Source organism: Urocitellus parryii, chromosome 5, assembly GCF_045843805.1.
Source record: "Urocitellus parryii isolate mUroPar1 chromosome 5, mUroPar1.hap1, whole genome shotgun sequence".
Classification (NCBI taxonomy): Eukaryota; Metazoa; Chordata; class Mammalia; order Rodentia; family Sciuridae; genus Urocitellus; species Urocitellus parryii.
The window spans coordinates 179,300,480-179,327,607 of NC_135535.1; the positions used below are offsets into that span (position 1 = coordinate 179,300,480).

The window sequence follows — 27,128 nt, forward strand, 5'->3', positions numbered from 1 at the left end:
AACAAATAAGTCCTCTAGATGCATTAATGTGAGGATTCGATATGGTGGCAAATCGTAGACCATCGATAAGTGACAGCTATGATTTCCATCACATTTAGGAACACAATTCAAAAATATTTGAAGATTCATCGGACACAATAAAATAAAACAGATAATACTGAGAGTAAACCAAATAACAGTCTGAATCATTCTGAACATGAAGATCAAATGCTGATCTTCTTCAGCTAATATCTGCACTTTCTTTCTCCTTTCCAGTTGTCAAAAGCCTATGGCCCTGTGTTCACTGTGTATTTGGGTTTGAGACCCACTGTGGTGTTGCATGGCTATGAAGCTGTGAAGGAAGCCCTGATTGATCATGGGGAAGTATTTTCTGGAAGAGGCAGTTTCCCTGTGGTTGAGAGAGTTACTAAAGGACTTGGTAAGTGGGCATGCATGTGAGGTGGCTGAGCAATGGTCATGGGGAGGAGGAAAATATAGAAGAGAAAGCCAGGTTGAGCTTGACCATTTCTGTGGGTGCCGCTTATCTATCAACTTCCTCTACCTTACCTGGGGTATCCTCCTAGATTCTGCTCTCTTTCATTTAGGAATCCTTTTAACTTCTGGAAACAGATGGAAAGTGATGAGGCACTTCTCAGTCATGACTCTGCGGAATTTTGGGATGGGGAAGAGGAGTACTGAGAACCTTGTTCAAGAGGAAGCCCGTTGCCTTGTGGAGGAGTTGAGGAAAACCAAGTGTGAGTGATTCGTTATATTAGTCTCTTTTGCTTTCTGACTTCACTCATGGTTTCTTCCAAGGCCAGTACCTAGTAATTATACTAATCTCTGGTTTTACATTTATTGGCATATCTCCTGGAGAGTTGTAAGGAAAATAATAAGACACAGAGACAAGATATAGAGGCAGGAAAAAATGGCTGTTTGTCCAACCAACCACGTTTATTTATACCAATAGGTTACATTAGGTCAGTAGTACCACAACTACTTATTGTTTAGTGTATCAGTAAGGTTGATTATACTGCAGTTACATTCTACAGTTATAATATGTAATGTCAGAAGATTTGTGAAACTCTCAAGAAAATCCATATTCTGAAGTTACTGTTAGGCAGGCCAATCCAGGAGCACCTTAGCTTGGTAAAACATAGTCGTTTTCTAGCAAGCAGATTCCTATATTCCCAGAAGCTATGTGCCAAAGATCAAGGTTGAGGCTGATAAGACTCTAGCACAGAGCCCTTTCAAGTAGGGCATTGCTATAGCAGCTAGACATTGCATATGTATACAGTTATTTTACTAGTTCCTAGGAGAAACTGCAGGGCATTCTAAGGGTGGGAAAAGAGTGCCTGTTACCCTCTGGGTGTTTGCTCACCAGGGAAATGCTTCTCTGTACATTTCCACAGCCAGGATCCCTACAGAAAGTGTCAATAATCATGATTATACTAAATACTTACCTCTCCTGTCTTTTTTACTGACCCAAAGTGTTTTTCACAGTGTCTCTGATTTTCAGCTTGGATTCAGATTGTTCTGTTTTTAAATTTGTCTTTCAAATTAACAAAGAAAAAAGAAAGAAAGAAAAAGAAAAAGAAAGAAAGAAAGAAAGACAGACTGACCAAAGGTCAGACTTTACCAGTGAATAACATACAAAAGAAATTCCCAGTTTTCCCTAATTACCCTCCAACTCTATAACTGAAAGAAACCTTTGTTCTGAAAGCTTTGAACCCTGGAACATTTACAGAGCCTGATGGAGGAGTAGATAACCTGAAAGCTTTGCTCTTACCCAATGCTCTATGCTTTCTTTGCATTATTATTTTTTGTTTATCTCAAATTATTCTATTGTATTTATTATGAACATATAATCAGTCCATATTAATGAAAGCCACATATGTGTGAACATATACTGTTTAAATTCCATCCTCTCCATCACTCTGCCCTACTCACCACCAGCACACACTTTTTCCCATCTCCAGTGATCACTCTTCTACTTTCAGGGTCATTTTTATTTTAGCTTTCACACATGAGAGAGACCAGAAATACTTGACTTTCTGTTTCTGACCTCTTACTTAACATAAAGTCCCCCAGTTCTCTCTTCTTTGCTGTATATGACAAGATTTATTTCTTCTTTATGACTGAATACAAATACATTGTGTATGTAACAGAGCATCTTTAGTCACTATTCTGTTGATAAGCACTTAATTTAGTGTGATATCTAAATTATTATGAATAGTGTTATAGTTATCCTGAACATGCAGCAATGTATGTTGTGTCTTGATTTCATTTCTTTCATCTATGTACCAGAAGCAGGAAAAAAAGTAGGAGGAAACTCCATACTGTGTTTTTATAATGGCTATCCTAATGTACATTCCCACCAACAGGTATAATGTGTTCTTTTTCTGCACACCTCTTCAGTGTTTATTATTGGTTGTTGTGGTGGTAGTGGTGGTAATTTGTATTTCTTATTTTCATTTTCATGTTTTGATGATTGCCATTCTAACCAGGGTAAAATGATATCTCTTGGTAGTTTTGATTTGCATTTGCCTGGTGGCTAAATGTTATTGAGCATTTTAAAAATGTATTCATTATTCAGTTGTAGTTCTTCTGTTGAAAGTTCCTACTAAGATTATTTATCCATTTTTCTTTAAATATTCTTTTTAGTTGTTGATAGACCTTTATTTCATTTATTTATATGTGGTGCTAATAGTTGAGCCCAGGGCCTCATGCATGCCAGGCAAGGGTGCTACTGCTGAGCCCCAGCCCCAGCCCCAGCCCTATTTGCCCATTTTTAATTGTATTACTTGGGCTTTGTTTGTTTTCTTATGTATTGTCAATTTTAATCCTTTGTGAGATGAATAATCGACAAATACTGTCTCCTATTCTGTAGGATGTCTCCTCAGTCTATTGACTGTTGTGTAGGAACTTTTCATTCTGATGTATTCTACTTGCCTATTTTTGCTTTTAGGATCATATACAAAATAATCATAACTTGTATCCATGTTGAGGTGTTTCCACTATGTTATGTTTTCTTCCAGTTTGTTTAGGGTTTCAGGTCCTACAGTAGAGTCTCTGAGCCATTTTGAGTTGAATTTTGTACAGGTGAGTGAGAAGGATCAAGTGGCAATCTTGTGCATGCTACATTTATTGGAAAGGCTTTCCTTTGTCCAGTATAAGTTTTGGTAACTTTGTGGAAAATTAGTTGATTGTAGATACCTGTTTTTCCCCCTATGGATCTCCATTCTTTCATTGTTCTATTTGCCTGTTTTTCCTTCTCTGTCTCTCAAATTAAGAAAGAAATACATTCCACTTGATGAACTTAACTTCTGTGTTACCTTGAATTTACTTTAATATATAAGAATTTCTCACTTGTATTTTCATTGTTTATGTATATTTTCCTTTTTTCCTTGTAAAACTTATATATTTTCTGCTTGTATTCATTTGTTCCAAAAATATACAAAATTGTACATAGTTACTCTCTGTTTAGTCTTTACCTCTGCTGGTTTTACACATAAATCTTTCCATGGTGTATACACACACATACACACACACACACACACACACACACACACACACACACACCAATTAGAATTTCCCTAATTCTTTTCCTTTCTACATAATTCCTAATTATCTACAGGTTTAATGGCAAATATGATTCTGCACTGAAATTGAAGTAACAGAGGTTTTTAAAGTGATCTTCTAAAATGTTTTCCAAAATACATGCTTCTTTGGATTAGAATAGCTTAAAACACAGTCGATTTGAATGGAGCATTAGGAAGATCATTATCAAATTGTCTAGAAGGTAAAATTCAATTCAAGATTATAGCAAAATGGATAATGATTTTTAGCATGCTGAATATATTCATGTCAAGGGAATTTCTAGATAGATATTGCTTAGAGTTTCTACAATTACCTTCCCCTGTTATCTCTAAGAGAAATATACTTTAATGTATTTTTCATGTGAATTTTCAATGTTTCCACTTCTTTAGCCTCACCCTGTGATCCCACTTTTTTCCTGAGCTGTGCTCCCTGCAATGTGATCTTCTCCATTATGTTCCATAATCGTTTTGATTATAAAGATCAGCATTTTCTGAACTTATTGTGGAAATTAAATGAAAATGTGGCTATTCTGAGCTCCCCATGGATCCAGGTGAGAAAAATCCTACCCCTTCTTCTTGAGAAAACATTTATGTTCTTACTTTGGCAAGTCAAAACTTCTAGTGCTCCAAGCAGTGAAGTGAGTCTAAACACCACAGTCTAACCCAGAGTTTGGTGTCATGTAGTGAGCATCAGGAAAATATAACTGAGTCCTTCACTTTATGAACAGGAAAATGAATATCCACATGTAGAGATGACATGCAAACTTATTGGCTTCAGGCCAGTGCTTTTCCTAATACCCCATAAAGCCATATATTTGTAAAGTACTTTGGTGACAACAATTAAGGAAGGTCATGGCACTCAGTGGACACCCAGACCTCTGTGGAGAACTTATCATTCACAAGGTCTGCACTCCAAAAACCACTTGGAAATGTCATCACGTTCCTTGGCACAAATACAGTTATTTGATTCTTGACAAAGTATCCAAAACATATGTTGGAGAAAAGAGAAAAGATAGCCTTTTTAACAAATGGTGCTGGGGAAACTGGAAATACATATGTCACAGAATTAAATTGAACGCCTATCTCTCACCCAGCAAAAATCTCAACTCAAAGTAGATCAAGGACCTAGATATTAAACCAGACCCCTGCATCTACTAGAAAAAAGAAGTAGGCCCAGCTCTATCATGTTGGCTTATGAGATAAGCATAATGTCTTCAGCAAAACTCCTAAAGCATAATATATAAAATCTAGAATCAATAAATGGGATGGTATCAAACTAAAAACTTCTTCACAGTAAAGGAAACAATCAAGAATGTGGAGGGAGTCCCTACAGAATGGGAGAAAATCTTTGCTACCTGCATATCAGAGCATTAATGCTAGGATATACAAAGAACTCAAAAAAACTTAACACCGAATTATCAAATAACCCAATAAATAAGTGTGCAAAGGAACTAAACAGACACTATTCCAAGGAAGAAAAATGAATGTTCAAAAAATATATGAAAACATGTTTAACATCTCTAGCAATTATGAAATGCAAATTAAAACTACACTGATATTTCATCTTACTTCAGCCAGAATGGTAATAGGGTTAAGTTAATGAAATGATGGCATTTCCATATGTATAGCCCTCAACAAACATTTTTACCTTATGCTTAGCTGGCAGTTTCTGTATTCTTCATAAAAGTTAATTGTGAAATCTTCGGAATTCTACTAACTACTCTTGTGCGTGGTTACTTCATCCATAGTATTCCCAGCAGTGTTTCATAGTATTTTCAAAACCTTCTGCATTCTCTGGTATTTACTCCATTTCTGAGGCTGCTTTATATAAGGAAAAGCAGCGAGCAGCATTGTGCTCTCTTTTTCATTTTTTAGGATTTCTTTTTCTTTTTAGTTATATATAACAAAAAGATTCCCTTTGATGTAATTATAGAATGATGGAAAAATGTGTTCTAATTCAGTCCCCACTACTTCCCCTGAGCCTCCCCCTGTTGGCTTCTCTCTACTGAGCATAATTCATAATCTCCAAGGATTGTACTCTTTCCCTGAATACCGAAACTCCCTGAAACTCTCTTCTCATCTACAAAGCATCAAACATGGTAATTCACATCAAGCTATATTTCCAGATTGTACAGAAAGATTAGACTCAAAGTAGAGAGAATTTATATAAACTTATTTTTATATCTAAAGATGATGTATGAATATAGAAAAGGTTATCATTTCTGATCCCCTGGTCATAGTTGTGCCCCTTAAATCTTTCTTTAAGCTTGGGTATTAGTGTGTATGTACAGTGAAAACTTCTCCCTTAAGGTGGAAACCAATTTTTTAATTGTTAAAGTTATAGTTTCTAAGATGGACTAGTCATAATCATAATATTCATCTTTTTCTTATCTGTTTCTAATAAAAAAATTATTTTGTAGGTCTGCAACACTTTTCCTTTTCTCATTGATTATTTCCCAGGGAGCCATAAAACATTCCTTAAGAATGCTGCTGACACAAAACAGTATTTTTTGGAGAAAATTAAAGAACACCAAGAATCTCTAGATATCAACAATCCTCGGGACTTCATTGACTATTTCCTGATTAAAATGGAAGAGGTAAAATGTGAACAATAGCTCAGTTATCTGATTGCTTCTACATTTTGTGGTTCATTGATTAATCTATGGTTACTGGGGCTAGTTCAGTGGTCAGGCAAGACATTCTTGACAATCACTTTAAGCATATCTTGTTTTTATAGATATGCATCATAGAAGAATTAAAAATGAATTGTTAAATAGCTAGAATACATGAATCCTGTTCTATAGATACTAATAACCTACCTGATGAAAGACAAAATCCACACCTCAGGTGAAAAGAAAATAATTATAGACAAGCTAAAAAATATAAAATTGGCACCACAAAATGTGAATTGAAATAATTGTTCCTTACTCAGTTTTGGGGAGAATGGAAAACTGTACAATGACCAGCCTGTGTAATGGCCCCTTAGTGATCCAGATCAAGTGACCAAAAGATACAAAGGTGGTTTTTGTAGGACAGGATCCCTGTTGCCCATTCTAACTAAGGTCAACTAGATGCAGCAGGGAATGTAATCCAGTATCCTCACAGCTACCTGCAGTGGGTACTGCTCTATGGGGAAGAGTAGCTGGTTCATGAGACACTGAGATTTATAAGAAATTTTCTTAATCAAATATTTCCCTTGATAACATAGTTTTCAGCTCGGTTCCAGAGTTTCAAAACAGTTGCTTTAGACAGTTCATACTAAGTCAGTAGTTGTTCCTCTGGAAGGACTGATACCTGGACCGTCCTATTCTACCATCTTTGAGTCATTACTTCTGTACGGTCATGTTTTTTAAAGGTTTTTTTTACACATTAGAATTATCTATAAGGGTGGGGTGTATTGTGATATAGTCATACATGGACATGGCACAAATTTATCAGTTTCTTTCCCATATACTTCCCATTTCCTTTCTTTTCTCCCTGCCTCATTCCCTTTACCTACTGTCTTTGTCTTTTTTCCATTTTGACAATGTCCTTTTCTCTCTAGCTACCACATATGAGAGAAAACATATGACCCTTGACTTTTGAGTCTGGTTTATCACACTGAGCATTATGTTCTCCAGTTCCATCTGTTTCTTTGAAAATGACATTTTATTCTCTAAGATTGAGTGGAACTTCATTGTGTATACATACCACATGATCTTTATCCTTCCATCTGTTGGTGGATACATAGGTGCATTTTCAAACATTTCTTTTTGTTTCTTTTTTTCCATTTATTTTTATTGCTGGATTACAGTTGTGAATTGTGATAGGATTTGTTGTTACATATTTATACATGCACCCAATATAACAATGTCATTCAGCCAAAATCATTTTTCAGTATTTCCCCTTTCTGTTACCTCCTCACTTCCCCTGAACCCTTTCTTCTACTAATTTTCCATTGATTTTCATGAGGTTTTCCCCAACTGTTTTTCCTTATTTAATTCCTTAGGATAATTATGGAGGAGTGGTATAGCTGGGTCATGTGGTGGTTCCAGTCCTAGTATTTGAGGAACCTTCATAAAGATTTCCATAGTGGCTGTGCGAATTTACAATCCCAGCAACAGTGTAAAAGTATTTTTTTCCCATCTGTGTCATCTGTGGCATTTATTATTTTTTGTGTTCTTGAGGATTGCCATTCTAAATGGGGTGAGGTTAAATATCAGGGTCTGAAAATTTGAATTTCCTTAATTGCTAAAATGCTATTTTTTCGTATACTTGACCATTTGTATTTCTTTGTTTGAGAAGTGTGTCTTTAGTTCATTTGTGCACTTATTAAATGTTAGGGTTACTTGTGTATTTTGGTGTTAAGTTTTTTGAGTTATTTATGTATTGTGGATTTTTTAAAGAGAGAGAGAAGAAAGAGAGAAAGAGAATTTTTTAATATTTATTTTTCAGTTTTTGGTGGGCACAACATCTTTATTTTATTTTATTTTTTATGTGGTGGTGAGGATCGAACCCAGTGCCCCGCGCATGCCAGGCCAGCGCATTTCTGCTTGAGCCACATACCGAGCCCCTACATTATGGATATTAATCCTCTGCAGGAAGAGTAGCTTGCAATTTTTTTTCTCCCATTCTGTATGTTGTCTTCACATTCTTATTTATATCCTTTCTTGTGTTTAAGAAAAATAAAAAGGAGACACAGAGACAAGATGCAGAGGCAGGAAAAGAAGTGGATGCTTGTCCAAGTGGCCACTTTAAGGTACTAATGACCTAATACACATTAGGTAGCATAACTTCACCCCTCTGGCCTTGCAGATTGCAGTCCACATGGACTTTCTCTTGGTTTGTCTCTGCTCAACTCCTATGGATTTCTTTGGCAGATATTTAATGTTATTAATACTTCTTAAACTCAGGGCTTTCCACTGTAGTTTCAGCTTCCTGCTCACATCATGCATTGCCCTTTCAGGGGCTCTCTGCACAGAAATCTGACCCTGCTCCAACTTGCTGGTCTCCCAGATCATCCTTTGAAATCTTGGAGGAATCCTTCATGACCCCCTAATTCCGTCAGCTTGCATGAATGCAATACTAGCACTACATGTTTGACACCAAGATTTGTCACCATCTGGATCAACAACCAAGCCTCCAGAGACCGTGGCTATGAAGGTCTCCCTATCTGCATCATCCTGCACATTGAAATATCTTCTTAGCTCCTTGTACAAGTAGGGTATTCCCAAGGTTTCTTCTCAAAGGAATTTTCACATTGACACCTTAAGACTGAGATGGGTGTGGTCTTCCCAATTCCTGAGAGGCACTCAAGCCATCTTTCCTATTGTCCTTTTTAAAACTACTTAGCATCCATTTACTGGCTATAATCTTTTTAACAACCACAAATTCTGTAGCCCCAGTTTTACGTGGACTTTTCTGCTAACCTACAATTTTTCAAACCTTTCTGCTTTTATTTCTTCTTCTGATTATCACAGTACACTTGACTGAAAGTCACTAGCAATATCCATGACCCGGTCTGAATGCTGTAAAGCCTTAAAATTTCTTCTGCCTGATAACTAGTTTAGCACTATTACATTCATCCTCACAGAAAGGCTAAGGACCTGGGCAAAATGTAGACAATTTCTTTTCTGGAACATAACATGAACATGAAGCAGTTCAGGACCTGGCTATCAGAAAGCAGAGAGTTCTACGCACCAAGGACAAAGTATAAACCCAAAGCCACACCCTAATGAACCCTCTTACAGCTATCTATAATTTCTGCTCATCTGGAAAGATTTTTATTGATTTTTAATTCTGAAGGATAGTTTTGCCTGATATAGTAATTTTGATTGGCAATCATTTTTTTTCCAAGGCTGGGAATTCCATTTCCTCCTATCTTTTACTTTCTCAGCTAAGAAATCAGAAGTAATTCTGCCTTGATTACCTCTAATGTGACATGATATTATCTCTTGAGGCTTCTAAAAATTGTTTTTTTATGTTTCTTAGGTATTTAAGTTTGATGAGTCCGGTAGACGTCCTTATTTTATCTTTTTTATTTGGCATTATTAATGTCCTCTATTTGGAACCTCTCTCACTCCAAAGATGTGAAAATTTCACTGAAAATGTTACGCATGTCCTTAACTTTTATCCCAGTTCCTTCTTTAATTCCAAAGATTTCCTGGATTTCTTTATATTGTGAACTGGGTTTCTTTTCTTTTCTTTTCTTTATTGCATTATTGCTGATTGAGTTTTAAAGTTCATACACCTTGTCTTAAATATATAAAACTCTTCCTTTCACGTGGTATAATTCATTGGTGAGATTTTTAACGGAATATTGATTTGACTTGCTTAATTTTTTATTTTCAGAATTTCTGTATATTCTTTATTTAGATTCTCTTGTTCTTGAGATGCTCTTTCACTTCTTACATTGTCTCTCCTCTTTAATTCCTTAGGCATACTTTGAATTCATTGACAATTTTAATCATCTAAATTTGTGAATTCAGTTATTGGTAATGTTCATATTTTTGTAGATGTCCTGTTGTCCTTTTTTGCTCATGTTATCTGGGGTCCTTTTTTTTTCATCTGTTAAGAGGGTTTCCTCTTGCTGTTTTATGTGAGGGTCTTTCTAAGTAGTGATAATAAGCCCATGACTTAGCTTCCCCACATCTAATTATTATAATTTAAAAATATTAATTCAATCATTGGTATCATTGGACCCCTTTGAAAGGAGAGAATCATCACTCCTACAATGGTAATTTAAGAGCAATCTAATGTTTACAGAAGTCATTATTACTGATCACTACAACTCTATTGACTAAAGAGTATTGGTTTATAATAGGCTGAGAAGATCAAGTGTTAATAGTAGTATATTAAATTTTGTCGGAAAAACTGATAAATTAAAAATAAAGAAATTAGAATAAAAAGGGAAAAAAGAGGGTGTTGGAGGAAATGGAGACACAAGTTAAAATGAGGTGAATATAAAGGATGAAGGACATGAGAAAGTCAAGGATATTAGAGAGAAGAAATGGTATATTAAGAGAGAATCCAATTAATTGACAAAATACATAAAATAATTCTGGCAAAACACAAAATTTGGGCAGACACTAGGACAGAGTATCAAGTAGTTGGTGCAACTTCTGTCTTTTTGAAAATTTATTTTCCTTGCTCAGTTTTTTGAAATGGAGGCGTTCACCTCCAGAGTTTCAGTTGCAGAATCTCCTAGGAGGAAGAATGTTTTCCCCCATTCTGGTTTAGTGTCCCCTTTATGGCCAGACTGAGTCACAAAATGGGAACTCACCAACTGACTAAATAGTACAGCATAATTGGCTAATTGGTCTTGGGTAATCTATAAGCAAGTGTATCAAGACCCAGTAAAAAAATCTAAAGTGAAGAAAGGGGGGAAATGAAAAAAAATAGTGCAATATGAAAGCCAAAGGTTAAATTTCAGGGATTTGTAGTTTAACACTTAAGAAGTTCAAACATTATTTTTTGAAAGCTTTCATGGTTTTCCTACTTAACTCTGTCTAGTGGGGGATGCTGGGGAATTCTCCCATTCTAAATCAATCAATCAATCTATCTATCTATCTATCATATATATATATATATATATATATATATATATATATAATACACATATATATATACCCATTGTAATATTATTCATTGTAATATGTGATATTATAATTTGTTATATTCTGTGCTCCAGTAATTCCCCCAAGCCCTCCTCTCTTTTCTACCTTTGCTCTACTTTATTGGTTTACCTTCTATTTCTTCTCTCTCTCTACCCTCTTCCAATAAGCAAAAATATTGAACTTTTGACTTTCTGAGTCTGGCTATTTTTTAGTGTGATATTCTCTAGTTTCATCCATTGATCAAAAAATGTTACAATTCCATTTTTCTTTATGGCAGAATGAATATTGTGTATATTTATCACATTTTCTTTATCTTAATTAAAAATAAAAATCATAACTCTTTATTAGACTGTCAATTGAGGGGCATCTAGGATATTTCCATAACTTGGTCATTGTGAATTTCACCACTATCAACACAAGTATGCATGTATCACTATAGAATACTTACTTTAGTTCTTTTGTGTAAATACCAAAGAGTAGAAGAGCTGAATCATATGAAGTTTCCATTCCTGTTTTATGCAGATCTGTACACTGCTTTGCAAAGTGGTAATACCAATTTTCAGTCTTGCTAAAAACATATGAGTGTACCTATCCCCTGATATCCTCCAAAGCAATTAATTTTATGTGTATTCTTAATAGTTAACATTCTAAGTGAAGTGTAATTAAATTTCAGTTTAACTTTGTCAGTTCCCTGATCATAAGAGATATTTAAACACACACACACACATTGGCCATTTGCATTTCTTCTTTTGACAAATGTCTGTTTAGTTTGTTTGCCCATGGACTAATTGGGTCATCTGGTTGTTTGATATTAAGAATTTTTTTAGTTATTTATATATTCTAAATATTAATCCTTTTTCAGAAAAGTACCTGAAAAAAAATTTCTCCACTTCTGTTGGCTCTTCATGCTCCTGTTTTTTTGTTTTTTTTTTTTTTTTTTGCTGTGAAGAAGTTTTTTTTTTTTTTAATTTAATGCCATGCTGTTTATTGATTCTTGGTTTTTCTCCTTGAGCTTTAGATATATTATTCAGGAAGTTGGTTTTTTGTGTCAATGTGTTAGAATCCTAACCTAACATTAGATTTTCTGTGAGCCATCTCAGAGTTTCTGGTCTAATTCCTGTATCAATTATCCACTTTGAGTTTACTTTTGTGGAAGGTGAATTATAGTAATCAGTTTTCATTCGTCTACATATGGATATCCAGTTTCTCATCATTACTTATTAAAATAATCTCTTTTCTGCAACATGTTTTTGGCAGCTTTTTCAAGTACCAGATGACTGTGTCTATGTGAATTTGTCACTGTGTCTTTAATTCTGAATCATTGTTCTTCATGTCTTCAAATACCATGCCTTCATCAGAGACTCATGTGTCTTCCATTTTCCTTCACTATGTGTTATAGATTTCATGTGACTTGTTCCCTCCGAAACATATGTTGAATGTAGCAGTGTTGAGAGGTGCTGGCAAAAAATAAACCTCTATTTTTTATAAATCACCCAGTTTCATGTAGTATGATATAGCAATAACAACAACAAAAGAAGTAAAATATTGTACTTATACTAGCTTTTATGTTCGCAATTAAATCTTGAATTCTCAAAATAATTTTTGTCTTACCTATACTGTGTCTACATTTTGAGTAGAAACAAGAAAAGAGAAGTGGCACCAACAGACACTTGCTTGTATTTTATTGATAAGAAATACATTGCATGTCCTTCCTAGTTACAAAATGGATGGTGAACAGAATATTTAGGTAACAAGGTTCAAGAGGGTAAGAAATGGAGATTTGGTCAATTAATCTGTAATTTACCATATCACACAGTACCTTTTTATAGTATTTTATAGCACTTTAATAACATTGTATTATTTTGTGTCTATGTTGACTTAACTTTATAACCATCTGATTTCTTTTGAAGTTATTATAATTATGTACTAAATTATTTGTGAAATAAGTGCATTAAATTATTTCTAGGAAAAGAACAAGCCACAGACTGAATTTACCACTGAAGCCTTAGTAAGCCTTTTGAATGATCTGTTTGGAGCTGGAACAGAGACAACAAGCACTACTCTGAGATATGGACTCCTGCTCCTGTTGAAGCACACAGAGGTCACAGGTATGACTGCAGATGGTGACCAGGGTGCATTTCACTGCAGAAATTTGAAAAAAACCACTGCTAATATCCTCTGTCTTATTTCTCTTGAAAACTTTCTTTAGTGAAATTTCTGTGCCACTTGTTATGATTAATCCAAAGTTAATGAAGGGATAAAAAATAAGAGAACATTGCACAATACGGGACAGTGACTGAGAGAAGTGAAGGACAGCATGGGCAGTAGCAAGGCAGTGGAGCTCTGGTCATGTCTGCATCCCTCTGGGATGTGATTGCAGCATGCAACAGCCAGCATGAGTTGGCCTAAGACTGCATGTTGGACTTCCTAAGGAGAAGCCACTTGGATTATTCTGAGGGTTCTTGCAAGATTTCTGTGGAATTCTTTTCTTATTCTGAAAACTTCATGCTCTAGTTCTAGATCAGGAAAATCATAATTCTTTATTGGAGTATAAATAGAAGCTTTAGAAAGTTAATGAGGTGGCAGGGATATTACTATAGTCTGAGAAGTTTTCTAAAAGTTTAGAACACTAAACTTTATTTTTTTAATTGTTGCTACTTAGAAGGTGTGCCTAAAGGATTTCATTATTCCAGAAGTGTGTTTCCATTAATTTTATCCTTTTTGAGCAACGCTACTTAGAAATGTACCTTTAAAGAGTTCGAGTAATGCATAGCAGATTACAAGCAAACACCATCTTTTCCTGTTGCAGGACCCCATTATAAAGTAATCACAAATGAGAGTTACTCCTTTTAACATGGGAAAAGAGGAAAAGAGAAAACAGCCAACAGACTTCAACAAATTTCTGAAACACAGAGTACAGAAGGAAGGGACGTAACTTAGCAGAGAGTATCAAGCTATATCTTCTATGTCAGAAGAAAAAGTTGTATTAGTGTAGAAATGCCAATCTGTGTACCTAAAAATATCCATAAAGTTCAGCATTTAGAAACACCACATGTCAAACAAATTAGGGGAAATTGAGGCAAAAACATAGGAGTCCCTCTATGCTCCAGTGCCCTCCTCTACAACCTCTTTTATGAGTTAAATGTTTTCTCTCATAAGAAGAGAGATTTACACTCTAGAGAAACTGATGCTAGCAGGTCCTGTATCAATTTTAGAACATCAAAGTCATGTTAAAAATTATATAAACATCAAAAGTAAGCCATATATTATTTTCATAATATTATGAATTAGAAGGATATTAGAGTTCTAAAGAGCAACTGTTATTTTGTGTGTTAATAGAAAATGCAAGACCATATGTGGTGGCACAAGCTTAGAATCCCACCTATTAGGAGGTTGAAGCAGGAAGTTGAGGCAAATTCAAGGCTAGAGTAGGCCAGCATCTTTCAAAATAAAACAAAAGGTCTGGGGGTGTGGCTCAAAGAAAGAGGATCTGGGTCAGTCCCCAGGACAAATAAAACAACACAAAACACAAAAACAAAAACCACTACCAAAACCAACCAAACTACCAAAAAACAATCCCCAAACAACAGCAAAACCAAAACATCAACAAAAAGAAAGGAAAAATGTTTTTACATCCATCTTTGTTACAAAATGTATCCCCTTTTCTCCCTTTCACAGAAAGATATTAGAGTATATGCTCCATCCAAATATTCAAAATCAAGGCAGAGGTAGTCACAGGTTCCTGGAATCAAGAGACCATATGTATAAGGAGGGGAGTTTAAGGGAAGGTCCTGGGAACTAGGCCTAGGAAACAACCAATTGTCCATATTAAATAGATAAAGCAGGTGTAATCAAAGGAAAGCAAAATAAAAGAGAAAATTTGAAACATTTAGTAAATTAATACTAGGAGTTTGAAACATCAACCTAAGCGTATGGATACAATATAAGCAACTACAAAATTAGGAATTGGTATATGTTGTTCAAATATAGGTTAAACATATGCAATGAATGAAACATATACTGTTACTTTACAGGACAAAATTGATTATGCAGTCATAATGTTGTAACAAAATATATTTATATAATAAAAAATTGTGATCAATATATATAGGAGTAGAGAGTGAAAATATGTCAGCTATGTGAGTGTATATATTTATTTGTGGTATGTATTTTGCATGGAGTAGATTTGGATCTTAATGTTTCTTTTGAGGAACTCATTAAAAATTGTCTAAACTTGGATAAATCAAGGAACGAAAATATATCATTATTCAAAAGTAAGAACATTTCAGAAGATATTTTTTAAATGATTCAAAAAGTCTACAATTAAGGAATGAGTGACTGAAAAGGGTCCCACAGAAAAACACAAACACACTCATACACAAATATACACATGCACAGAGACATGCATACATATCCATTAGTAGAATTTAATTCTATAATGTCATATATTATTTTGGTGTAAAATTATGTTTCTTGTTTTTCTTTCCATGATGATATTAATTATTTAATTACTTATGTGATGACTTGATTTTTTAAACTTTTCATAGTTTCTATTTCTATTTGCTATCATAGATGCTAGAATTTATAGATATATTTTAATACCTAGCTTATAGGAGATTCATGAATGTATATGACTCCTATATACTTATGTGTATGTATATATGTGTTTTTATATGTGTATCAATACTTGTTGATAAGTATTGATAAATAGAGAAAGTATTATGGTGATCTTTTTACATGTACAGAAGTGCTTGTTGCATATAAGTCATGTCTATAATAACTTTTGGATACACACACAATGCCTCACATAACCCTGAATTATTTTAAGAAATATATTATTTTTCTCTTTTCCATTTGTTCTTATTTGTTTCTTACCAGCTAAAGTCAAGGAAGAGATTGACCATGTGATTGGCAGACACCGCAGTCCCTGCATGCAGGACAGGAGCAGTATGCCCTACACAGAAGCTGTCCTGCATGAGATCCAGAGATACATTGACCTTGTTCCAACCAATACACCCCATGCAGTGACCTGTGATATTAATTTCAGAAACTACTTCATTCCCAAGGTAAGATTCTTTTTCTCACATGGAAGTCCCCATCTTTGCAGTGTGGCCCCAATCCTTGCCAACACAGGATAAGAGAAGTACAAAACTCACCCATGCAGCCAGACTAGGTCATGAGGCTCCATAATTGTTCCTGACATCCAGCAAGGTGAACTCTCCTGATTTCTTTTGCTCCTTCAAGTTTGTTTTGTCTACTCTCAACTGTGTGTATTTCCAAACCAATTTTAGAAACAGTTTGTGAATTTTCTAAAACACTCTCCAGGGATATTTTTCAGCATGCTATTAAATCGGTAAATCAGTTTGGAAAGAATTGGCATCTTGACATGTTGAATATTTCCGTTAAAGAACATTGTGTATGTTCTCATTTTCTTTCAGTTTTTAAAATTTTTTTTCCAATAATGTTTTGTTTTTAATAGAGTGGTTTCTATACTTTTTGAGAAATTTTTAATTAGGTAATTAATATTTTGAAAGCTACTAGAAATTGTCCAATTTAAATAATGCCTTTTCGAATTTGTTGTTCTTGGCACATGGACATATTGTTACAGTTTTATTTAATGACTTTATATCTAGAATTCTTGTTAACTTTTTAAATCATTAATAATAATTTGTCTTTAGATTCTTTTGGAAATTCTTATGTATATTATCCTTCCATCTTGTTAGTTGTATCTGTTATTTTCCATTTCTAGTGACCTTAATTTCTGTTTCTTACATTATTGTTCTTGCTTGCATTTCCAACACAGTGTTGAACAGAAATGGTATGTTGAACATGCTTTTAATCATTATTTTTTTATTCTAGCAGAAGGTTAAGGTTTAACAATATACTATTCAGTGTGATGTTATATATACATTTGGGCAGATATTCTTGATCAGATGAGGGAAGGCTTCCTTTTCTTATACTGTATCATTTGTGTAACACTAATGTATAATTTTATCAAATAGACTCCCTGCATCCATTGATCATGTGTTTATGATCATATATGTTGGTCCTTTCTCCTCTAAATATGCATATTATAAGTACTGGCACACAGCAGAATTTGATCCACAATTTGATAAAGACTTTTTCTCTTCCCATATTTTTTATCAGTGCATTATTTTTGTACATATTGATGGAATTTACTGTTACATATTTGTGCATGCACACAATACAGCCAATATCACTCCCCAGTCTTTTGTATTCATATTTTTGACAGATTAGTCTCCAATTTTTCTTATTGAAATGACATTGTCATATCTCTGTCAAAGTAATGCTGGCCTCATAAAATGAGGGAGATCATATTTCCTACTTTGGGACTATTTTCATTGCCTTTCTGTACTCCTACTTTCTTTTTGTGGCCTCTTAGTTGTATCTTTGGATTGCCTGGTAATATTTGCCTAAGCACATTTGCACGATTGCAGGGGGAACCTCAGAGGTTGGCTTATAGCTGTGGTCAGTTTTCAGCTGTGTTAGTCAACAACTCTGAGTCAGGTCAGGAGGTGTTGTAGCATTCTGACTACCAGGTAGGGGAGGAGAGAAAACTTTCTGGAAAAAAGATAAACATTACCTGATAACAGCTTTCCAATGAGTCTAACATACACTTTCTATTTTTATTTAGACTTTCTGGTCAATATATTCCAAGCTACTCTATTTCACTTAAAGCCAGAACATATTACTAATGCAGGTTACCACTGATAGAACTAAAATTTGTGTTTTCATGGTGGAGAAAAAATTACAATTATAGTAAGGTTAGAAACACTCTTTTCATCTTCTGGGGAAGACTTTCCTGAGAGGTGATGGGCCTTGAGCTGGTGATGACAGATTTCATACAAGAGTTAGATTTTTTTCAATTTATTCTTATTTTTCAGCAAATAATACAAGCAGGATATCTTTTATGCCTGGCGTTTTTTGAGTAAAGAGGGTCCAGAAACCAAGGAAATGAGCTTTTCCTTTCTGCATGGTAGAATTCAGTGAAAGGAGTTTGCTCACTGCATACCTTATTCTAATGACCCCTTATGAATTATAAAAAAAAAAAAAAAAAGTTCTGCTGTCATGGGATTGAACACTCTGCAAGGCAAACATAATTATCTAAGGTAACTTAGCAAACTTCTTCTCTAATGGTCCAGATAGTAAATATTTTAGTCTTTTACATGATGGGGTCTCTCCTGTCACTTTTTTTCCTCTGCCATAGCTACACAAAAACCCTCATAGATGATATGTAAATGAGTGAAAAACATGTGTTCCAATAGTTATGAACAGTGATTCTTGTAATTTCCATGTCAGAAAAGATGCATATTTTTCAATTTAAAAAGTTACTAGATAAAAGGCAGTATGTGAACAGATGACAGACTGGATTTGGATGGATTGTGATTTACAAATTACTGGTCTGAGCTCTGCTCATAGAACTTTCTGAATGATAGAAATGTTCTATATCTCTGTTACCCAATACAGTAGTTACTAGCCATATACACCTTTTCAGTGCTTATGATATGATTAGTGCAAGTAAGGAAATGAAATGAATTCATTTTAACTTATGTGAACTCATTTTAAATTTATGTATATTTTAGTTTAATTTTATCTAATTTAAATTTAAATATGTGGCATGAGATTATTGTGTTGGACAGCACATATCTTAGGCTTCTTCCAAGTAGAGTTCAGTATCTTTCATCATCTGTGGATGAGGGGCAACAAATAAATAGTGGCAATAAATCTTAGTGTTCTACAGCACATTAGGATAATTTTAGTTTACAATAATCTATTATGTATCTTATAAATGGCCAGAAGAGACGAGTTCAAATGTTACCAAAGAAACAAAAGGTGATGAAAATGCTACTTGCCCTGATTTGATCATTATGCATGTATACATCACACCGTAATGAGTACATTAAAAAAATTGTTCACCACTGAAAGGCCTGCAAAAAAAAATGCATTTTACTGCTGTCTCACAGAGTTGCCAATGTGGAACAGAGTTTGAGTGAATCAATTATATTCTTTTTTTATTCCACTTTCTTTGAAATAATCATTTATTTTGCTAAAAATATTCATGTATTTTATTCTCTTATATAATATTATCCTGCATTACCCCATTGGGAATATCATAAATATCTATAGTGCATACATCATAATACCTTTCTAAAATGTTAAATAGTCTAACAATGGAGCAATTTCACCTCTAAGACAGATGTTCATACTTAATAACTGAATCAGAAAGGTTGAAGACAAAAAAACTGCCCTGTCTCCCCCCACATATCACATGCATATAATATTTCCTTTTAGTCTCTTCTAAAAGAATCGGGTACCACCTTCTGTCAACTGCATCCAATAAAATAAAACGTGAGGCAGCTACTTAGAAATGCAAGTTACCTTAATCTAATGATTTATCTTACCTAAGAATAGGGAAAACTTACTTCAGTATGAACTCTAGCTCTGCAACTCTTACTGTTACTCTTGGGTACATGTCCAATCCCTTTGAGTCTTGGCTTTCTCATTGGCACACTGTTGATAATGCATTATTTGCTTCATTATAATGCTGTAAGAATTGAGCCAGATACACCCATTTTGAAGAATAATTTGGCAGTATCTATTAAAATAAAAAATGTGTAAATCAGGCACAGTGGTATTTACCTATAATCATAGCAATTCAGGAAGTTGAGACAGGAGGATTGCAATTTCAAAACAAAACTCTATCTCAAATGATAAACAAATAAAAATAACTGGAGCTGGGAATGTAGCTCAGTTGTTAAGCACCCCTCATTTACATCTCTGGTACATATTTAAAAATGCAAAGCAAATATAAAATGTATATACTATGATGTGGAAAGTCCAAATTTTGGCATATACTCCATGTACAAATAGGAATATCCAATATGTTCTCATTACATAGTTGCTTGTCACAAAGAAATCTTACAAATTGCCTAATGCTTATCAGCAGTGTACTAGTACATTTGTGTTATTCAGGATATATACTGTGGATGTATATATCAACATATCTAAAAATTTTTATTGAATACAAAATGAAAATACAGTGGAATATCTGCTAGTTGGATGAAAAATAGCAAAGTAAGAAGTTGCATAATCCTGTTACATAGAGATCTACTTGCTTTACATGCATAGATTAATTATGAAGAAATATATTACTAATTGGTGGCAACAGTTGTTTCTGAAAAGTCCAAATTATGTTCTGTGGTAAAGTGAGAGGGAGACTTATTTTTCACTATATATTCATTTTGATACAATGCCTTATTCTATTTTTATTTCTTTATTTGTGTTTTTTAGTTATACATGACAGTAGGTTGTATTTTGGGTGCCCAACAACACAAGAGTGGATAAAGAAAATGTGATATATATACACACAATGGAATATTACTCAGTCTATTTTATTTTTAATGGAGATCTAAGTAATGTGATGTAATATAAAATTCCCTCTCTCTTTTAGTTTTGTTGGTGCTGGTGATCAAACCCAGGACCTTGGGCATGCTAAGCAAGCATTCTGCTATTGAGCTATATCCCCAGTCTATAACTGACTCTCCTATGGGTACAGTCCACTGAGTTATGACAAATACATGCGGTGATGTAACCCCACAACAATTAAGTTATAATATATTGCTGGGCATGATGGTGTATAACTATAACGTCTGCTACTCAGGAGGCTGTGGCAAGAAGATTGCTTGTGCCCACAAGTTTGAAATCAGCCTAGACAGCATAGTGAGACACTGTGTCTATGTAATATGTCCATTACCACATAAAGTTTCTTCATCCTCCTACTACAATCAATCATACTTCCTCACTTCCAGGCCCTGGTGATCACAGATCTGCTTTCTGTACCTATGGTTGGATTTATCACAAAAGTCATATGATAGAATATGACAGAACAATACAGAATCAAATTTTTTTATCTCTGGCAGTTTTGCCTTCATTTATTCTTTCTCCAGTACTCTTCTTATATAGAACCAAGCTTCTTTTAAAATTTTTTTATTGACGTATGATAATTTTACAGAATAGAGTATTTCATTGTGGCTGATTCATGCATGCACATAACAATAACATCAATTTCACTCCCCAGTACCTTCCTGTGCCCTCCCCTCCTCCTACCCCGATCCCTTCCTTATACACTGCTGGTCTCTCAAATATTTTCATGTATCCCTGTGTTTTTTTAATGTAATGGAACCTGTTTTAGATTCATTTTCATTTTCATGTATTAATAGTTCATTCTATTTTATTACTGATCTCTGTTCCATTACAATGAATACCATGAATGTTTTTTTTTTCACACATAAGGAGATGGAAAATTTTGGTTGTTTCTAGCTTTGTTTTTTAAATATAATCAATATGAACATTTGTGTAAAAATGTTGAGGTGGAATATATTTCCTTTTCTATTGAGTAAATACCTAAGACTGAGATTATTGCATAATTTTTAACTTTATGCTAAACTGATAGAATCATTTTTTTCTTTTATAACTTGTGCTTTATTTCATACATTAAAAAGGGTATTTCCTGGCACAGGATTGCACAATTTATTCTTCTTTTATTAATTTTGATAATCCTAGCTCCTGCAATTAAGTTGTTGATTTATTTTAGGTTAATTATTGGTAATATCAAATAATGCTTATGAAACATGTTCCTTTGTTTTCTTCTCATTTTCTTGAGAGAAGATTTCTCTATGTTTCCCAGTCTGGCTCCAAACTCCTGGGTTCAAGCAATCTTAATTCCTTAGCCTTCATAACAGCTGGGGCTACAAGCACATGCCACCATGCCCAGCCTATCAGTTTCTCTAGGAAAAGTGCCCAGTTCTTCTAACACAACTTTTTGAAGACATATCTGTCTTTATATCCTCAGGAAACATTTGTATCTTCAGGAACCACCACATGATCTGGTACACCCCTCCTCGGCATTTTTTCTAAAGACTTAAAGTCAGCATACTAAAGTGAAACATGCACCATTTATGTAGCAGCATTATCCACAATAGTCAACATAAGATCCAGGTTGAATATCCATCAACAGATGAATGAATAAAGAATATGTGATACATATGCACAGTAGAGTTTTATTTATCCATAAAAAATGTAATTATGTCATTTTCAGGAAAACACACAGAAGCTGAAAGCATTATGTTAAGCAAAATATGAAACTCAGAAAGTCAAGGGACATTGTCTCCTGCTATCTGTAGAAGTTAGAAAAAAACGAATAGGAAAAAATCTATAGGAGATCTCATTACAATTGATGAAAATCAGTGGAGAAGACAAAGGGAACCGAGGGGGAGTTTAGAGGGGGGGAAAAGGAGAAGTACTAGGAAAGGATACTGACCAAATTATACTGTTAAATCATGTGCAAGTCTAAATGTAAAATAAAAAATCCCACTGTATGTATAATTGTAATGTACCAAAAAATGGGGAAAAATAAACATCCTCACATACTAACTAAAACAAAAATGGAATACTTAAAAAATTTTAGCCTTAATTGATAATCTTCACCAAATTGTTGAAAATGATGCTTACTTTAAATTTAGTATTGCTTTTGCATTGGGGGGTGTAAACCTAGGATTTATGTGAAAAAAGGACACCCCCACATTTCTAAGGAGAACCAAACATTGTGACCATGTCAAACATTGAGTTGTTTTTTGCCATACTTTTTATTATCTCAGAATCATCTTATAAACAATATCCTGGATATTTTAAGAGCCAAAAGTGACCTATTTTAAAGCATAATCCTACTCAATATGTGTGAAAACTAAAGTGATAAAATAGAGTATTGAGTAGGAGCAGACACCAGCATCCAAGTTTGATGTTAAGGAGAACAAAAGGTTTGGTGCTCAAGTACTTCAAATGCCATTGGGGACAATTTAGCAAGGTCATAGGCACTGTCCTTAAACTCATGCATTTTATTATTTGATGCCTAACTAAGAAATATCAGTGGTCTTCTTTGGACAAGGGTTTCTTATCATAACATTTGGACTAAGTAAAGTCCAACATTTCCTCTAGCTCCATGACTTCTTTAAAACTTGGTTTATCCGTGACTGTTTATTGCAGGGTACAACCATAATAACATCACTGACATCTGTGCTGCATGACAACAAAGAATTCCCCAACCCAGAGAAGTTTGACCCTGGTCATTTCCTGGATGAGAGAAGCAAATTCAAGAAGAGTGATTACTTCATACCTTTCTTAACAGGTAATAGAAATGTATTTGCATTGGTGCTTCAGGGGGAAAAAACACCTTCATGGGATCAGTTAAACTCACACAATGCTTATTTTGAGGGCTGGTAGAAATGTTCTTTGATCAGGAATAAAACTCCTAGTACCATGCACTGTGCAAGATCAAGCTACAACATCACTACTGGGTTGGACTACTGGGGCTTTGGGAAAATTGACTAGATCTTCCAAAGTAAGAAAGCTACAATGAGGGTAGATTGAATCATGCCTCAAAATACAACACTGCACTCCCAGAACTCTTCTTAGAAGATTAAATTCACCTCCACTATCCTCATCTTCCCTGTAAAAAGAACCTAACTTCACAACTTTGGTAAGTATATTTCATGTGGTGCCTCTCATTTTCCCCCTGAGCTCTAGGTATGATAAGTATCCACAGCATGCCATGGGCCACCAAAAGGGAACCACACTCCAGTTAGCCAAGCATATGAATAAATAGATTATTGTAATACAATATGACTAATCCCGTGGGAGAGAGCAAAAAAGGATTGGTTGTTCATGATGGCAGAGGGAGAAAATGCCTCTTTCCTGTTTACTCATAGCACACAGTGGGGCATAAAATAGATTGAGTGACATTCACATAAAAGAAAGGACATTAGAGCTGCCTTGTAAGAGGCAAAGAAAATAGACTGAAGAGAGACACAGCACTTTAAGGGAGACAATGAATCATAGTACTAGGATATTTGCTCTTGAAGAAGGATGCCAGAATTTTGTGACTGGAAAATGAAGGTCAGCAAACCTTGGGATTATTATTCTATGAACTACGTCAATTTTCCCAAATCCCCTAGTCCAACCCAGTAATGATGCTGTAGCCTGATTTTACACAGTGCATGAACAGTGCGAGTTTCATTCCTGGTCATGTGCTGATTATTCTTTAAGGACACCAGTACCACTTGATCTCCCTGCATCTAGTTCCTCCTTTGGATATGGTGCCTTTCACACCTTATGAGTGTAATACTGAGTTTCTGGCATATCATTGCCTAAATTCATTCTTTGGCTCTTCATCTTGCTTTTAGGTCTGGCAATGTAGATACGAATATGACAAAGATTGAGCCCTGCCTTAATGGAACTCTTATTTCAGAACACTAGAAAAATAGAAAGTAATGATTCAAATAATCTAGGCTTCATTGCTGAGTAAAGCCAAAGAAGATGAGAATCTACAACCTGGAGGAATCACAAAAAGTGCAAAAGAAAAAGAGCAGTTGATCTAGGATCTGAGAGATGTATGAAGTGCATCCTAGTCAAAAAGAAACAGCATGAGATATAGCATGAAATTGCATTGTATGTTTAAGGCTGATAAGAATATTCAGATCTGATGAAAGGGAGGAAAGACCATGGAACATCAGAGTGAAACAGGGAACATACTGAGCTTGTGTTTCTGGGAAAAGATTGACCGAAGCATGAACTGTCAAAAGAACAGTTTTAATGTCCACATGGTTAATAAATTTCTTGCCATAGAGCTGATGCTCAATGAATACTGATTGAATGAAGAGTGCTGATAAATTATTTGGTGGATAACAGATGTGTTCATTCTTCTAATCAGCCATTCTTTATATTTAGTCTTTTTAAATTTTTATTTGTAAATGGACACAATAACTTTATTTTATTAATATATTTTTATGTGGTGCTGAGGATCAAACTGTGCTTCACATGTGCTAGGCAAATGCTCGTCCACTCCACTACAATCCCAGCCCCATATTTACTCTTCTTACATCCATCCATCCATCCAATAACGAATCTGCATTTTTCTTGTGCCAGTCAAAAATATGCTGTTCAAGGAGTATTAACTCTTTCTATCTTGGTTATTTTCAGGAAAACGGATTTGTGTAGGAGAAGGTCTGGCCCGCATGGAACTGTTCTTAATCCTGACCACCATTTTACAGAACTTTCACCTGAAATCTGTGGTTGACCCAAAAGATATTGATACCACCCCAGTTTTCAATGGATTTGTTTCTGTTCCACCTGCATACCAAATCTGCTTCATTCCTGTCTGATGAAGAACAATCTGTCTGCTGCTGTGCTCTCATCTGGAATCTTCTCTTTGGGGCATGCTCCATCTCCTTCTCTCTCAGGCATGTCTTCTCTGACCTGCTTCTCACCATTCTATTTCTTTGAAATCCAGTGATCATCCAACCCCCATTGGAGAGAGTTTCCTCAGTTGTCACAAGGGCATGCTTCCTATTCACTTATTTATTATAAGACTTAAATGAGCCACTCTGTATTTCAATACTCTTGTGTATTATTACTGTGGTATATCACTATTAAACCAAGGAAAACCTTTGGGAAATTATGTAAAGTAAAATAAGTCAGGCATAGGAAGATAAAGGCACATGGTTTCACTTTTGTGTGTAATATAAAGAAGTCAGACTCTTAGAGTAGTGATAAGTAATGGTTACCACTTGGGAAGGGGTGACAGTGTGAATGGATGGGTAAAGAGGAGAAGTTAGTTAAAGGTGCAATGTTTTAGGCAGAGAGGAGGAATGGGTTCTAATAATCTAGTGCAGAACATGGTGACTATGTTCACAATAAAGTTGCATACTTCAAAATTCCTAAAGGGGAGATATTAAATATCCAGCCCATAAATAAAGGAAAAATAGTTGAGATGATGATTGTGTTAATAATCCTGATTTAATCATGATACCAGGTATGCATGTATCACAGTTTCACAATATACCTCCATAATGCATGTGATCAGTACATGTCAACAAAAAAACATATCGAAATAGGTTAAAAATAAAAAGTGCAATCGAAAACTACATTGTATCCATTTTTAACATTCTTGATTGGCAAAAGAAAATATATCAATCAGGTATTGACAGAAGGAACAAGAGGTAGCCTTATATCTGATAATTCTCAATGATGCTACTCTTAGTATCTTACCAAAACTTATAATTTTTCCTTCACCACCACCTTCCCCATCATTGAACTTCTATTTCCCCTACCCTGCTTTTGCCATTTGCTCTTTTTTAAAATTACTCTTTCTCATAAACATATGAGATAAATAGTATTTGTGTTATGCACTATTACTGCCTGAATAAATTACCACAAATATAATGAGTGAGAAACATGCATTAACTATCTTACAGTTCTGAAGTTCAAAGATCCAATGCCATCTCCTCTGGGCTAAATGATTCTGTCAGCTGAGATGGTTCCTTTTGAAGGCGCTAGGGGAGATCCATTACCCTATTTGTTTTCCTCCTGTACATTCTGCCAGCATCCCTTGGCTTCTGAGTCCTTTGTCACATCAATTGAACATCAGTCAACACATCTGCTCTCTCCTTATATCCTCTCATTTTTCTTTTATACAAATCTTGCTGAACCTAGTTGTGGTGGTACACTCCTGTGGTCCTATTGGCTTGGGAGTCTGATGTGGAATGATTGCAAGTTCACAGCCAGCCTCAGAAATTTAGAGAGTACCCAAGCATCTTAGAGAGATCCTGTATCAAATAATACATAAAAAGTGCTGAGGATGTGGTTCAGTGGTTAAGCACATTTGAGTTCAATCTCTGGTAACTAACCCCCTGCAAACAAACAAAAACCTTGATGATTGCATTGGACACACCTACATAATACAGTAGAATCTATCCATGTCATGACCCTTGACATAATCACACCTACAATGTCCCTTTTATCATGTAAAGTAAGAAATTTATGGGTTCACAGGTTTCAAGGTTTAAGATGTAGATATTTTGGGGGTGTGAGGTTATAACAA

General features: G+C 34.8%; 1 protein-coding gene across 1 annotated transcript; it reads left to right on the plus strand.

Annotated features, from left to right (window-relative positions):
- Positions 1–339: 339 nt before the first annotated feature.
- LOC144254909 (cytochrome P450 2C19-like) lies at positions 340–26,819 on the plus strand. Its single transcript, XM_077798770.1, has 8 exons — positions 340–418; positions 585–734; positions 3,969–4,129; positions 5,999–6,175; positions 13,140–13,281; positions 16,052–16,239; positions 23,237–23,378; positions 25,229–26,819. Exons 2-8 carry the CDS (start codon positions 620–622, stop codon positions 25,408–25,410), a joined length of 1,107 nt encoding a protein of 368 aa, XP_077654896.1. The 5' UTR covers positions 340–418; positions 585–619; the 3' UTR covers positions 25,411–26,819.
- Positions 26,820–27,128: the final 309 nt, after the last annotated feature.

Coding starts and splice junctions, on each gene's coding strand:
- LOC144254909 (XM_077798770.1), top strand. CDS start 620: ATGAGGCACTTCTCAGTCATGACTCTGCGGAATTTTGGGATGGGGAAG. Junction 4,130..5,998: donor TGAGCTCCCCATGGATCCAG/GTGAGAAAAATC, acceptor ATTATTTTGTAG/GTCTGCAACACTTTTCCTTT. Junction 13,282..16,051: donor GAAGCACACAGAGGTCACAG/GTATGACTGCAG, acceptor GTTTCTTACCAG/CTAAAGTCAAGGAAGAGATT.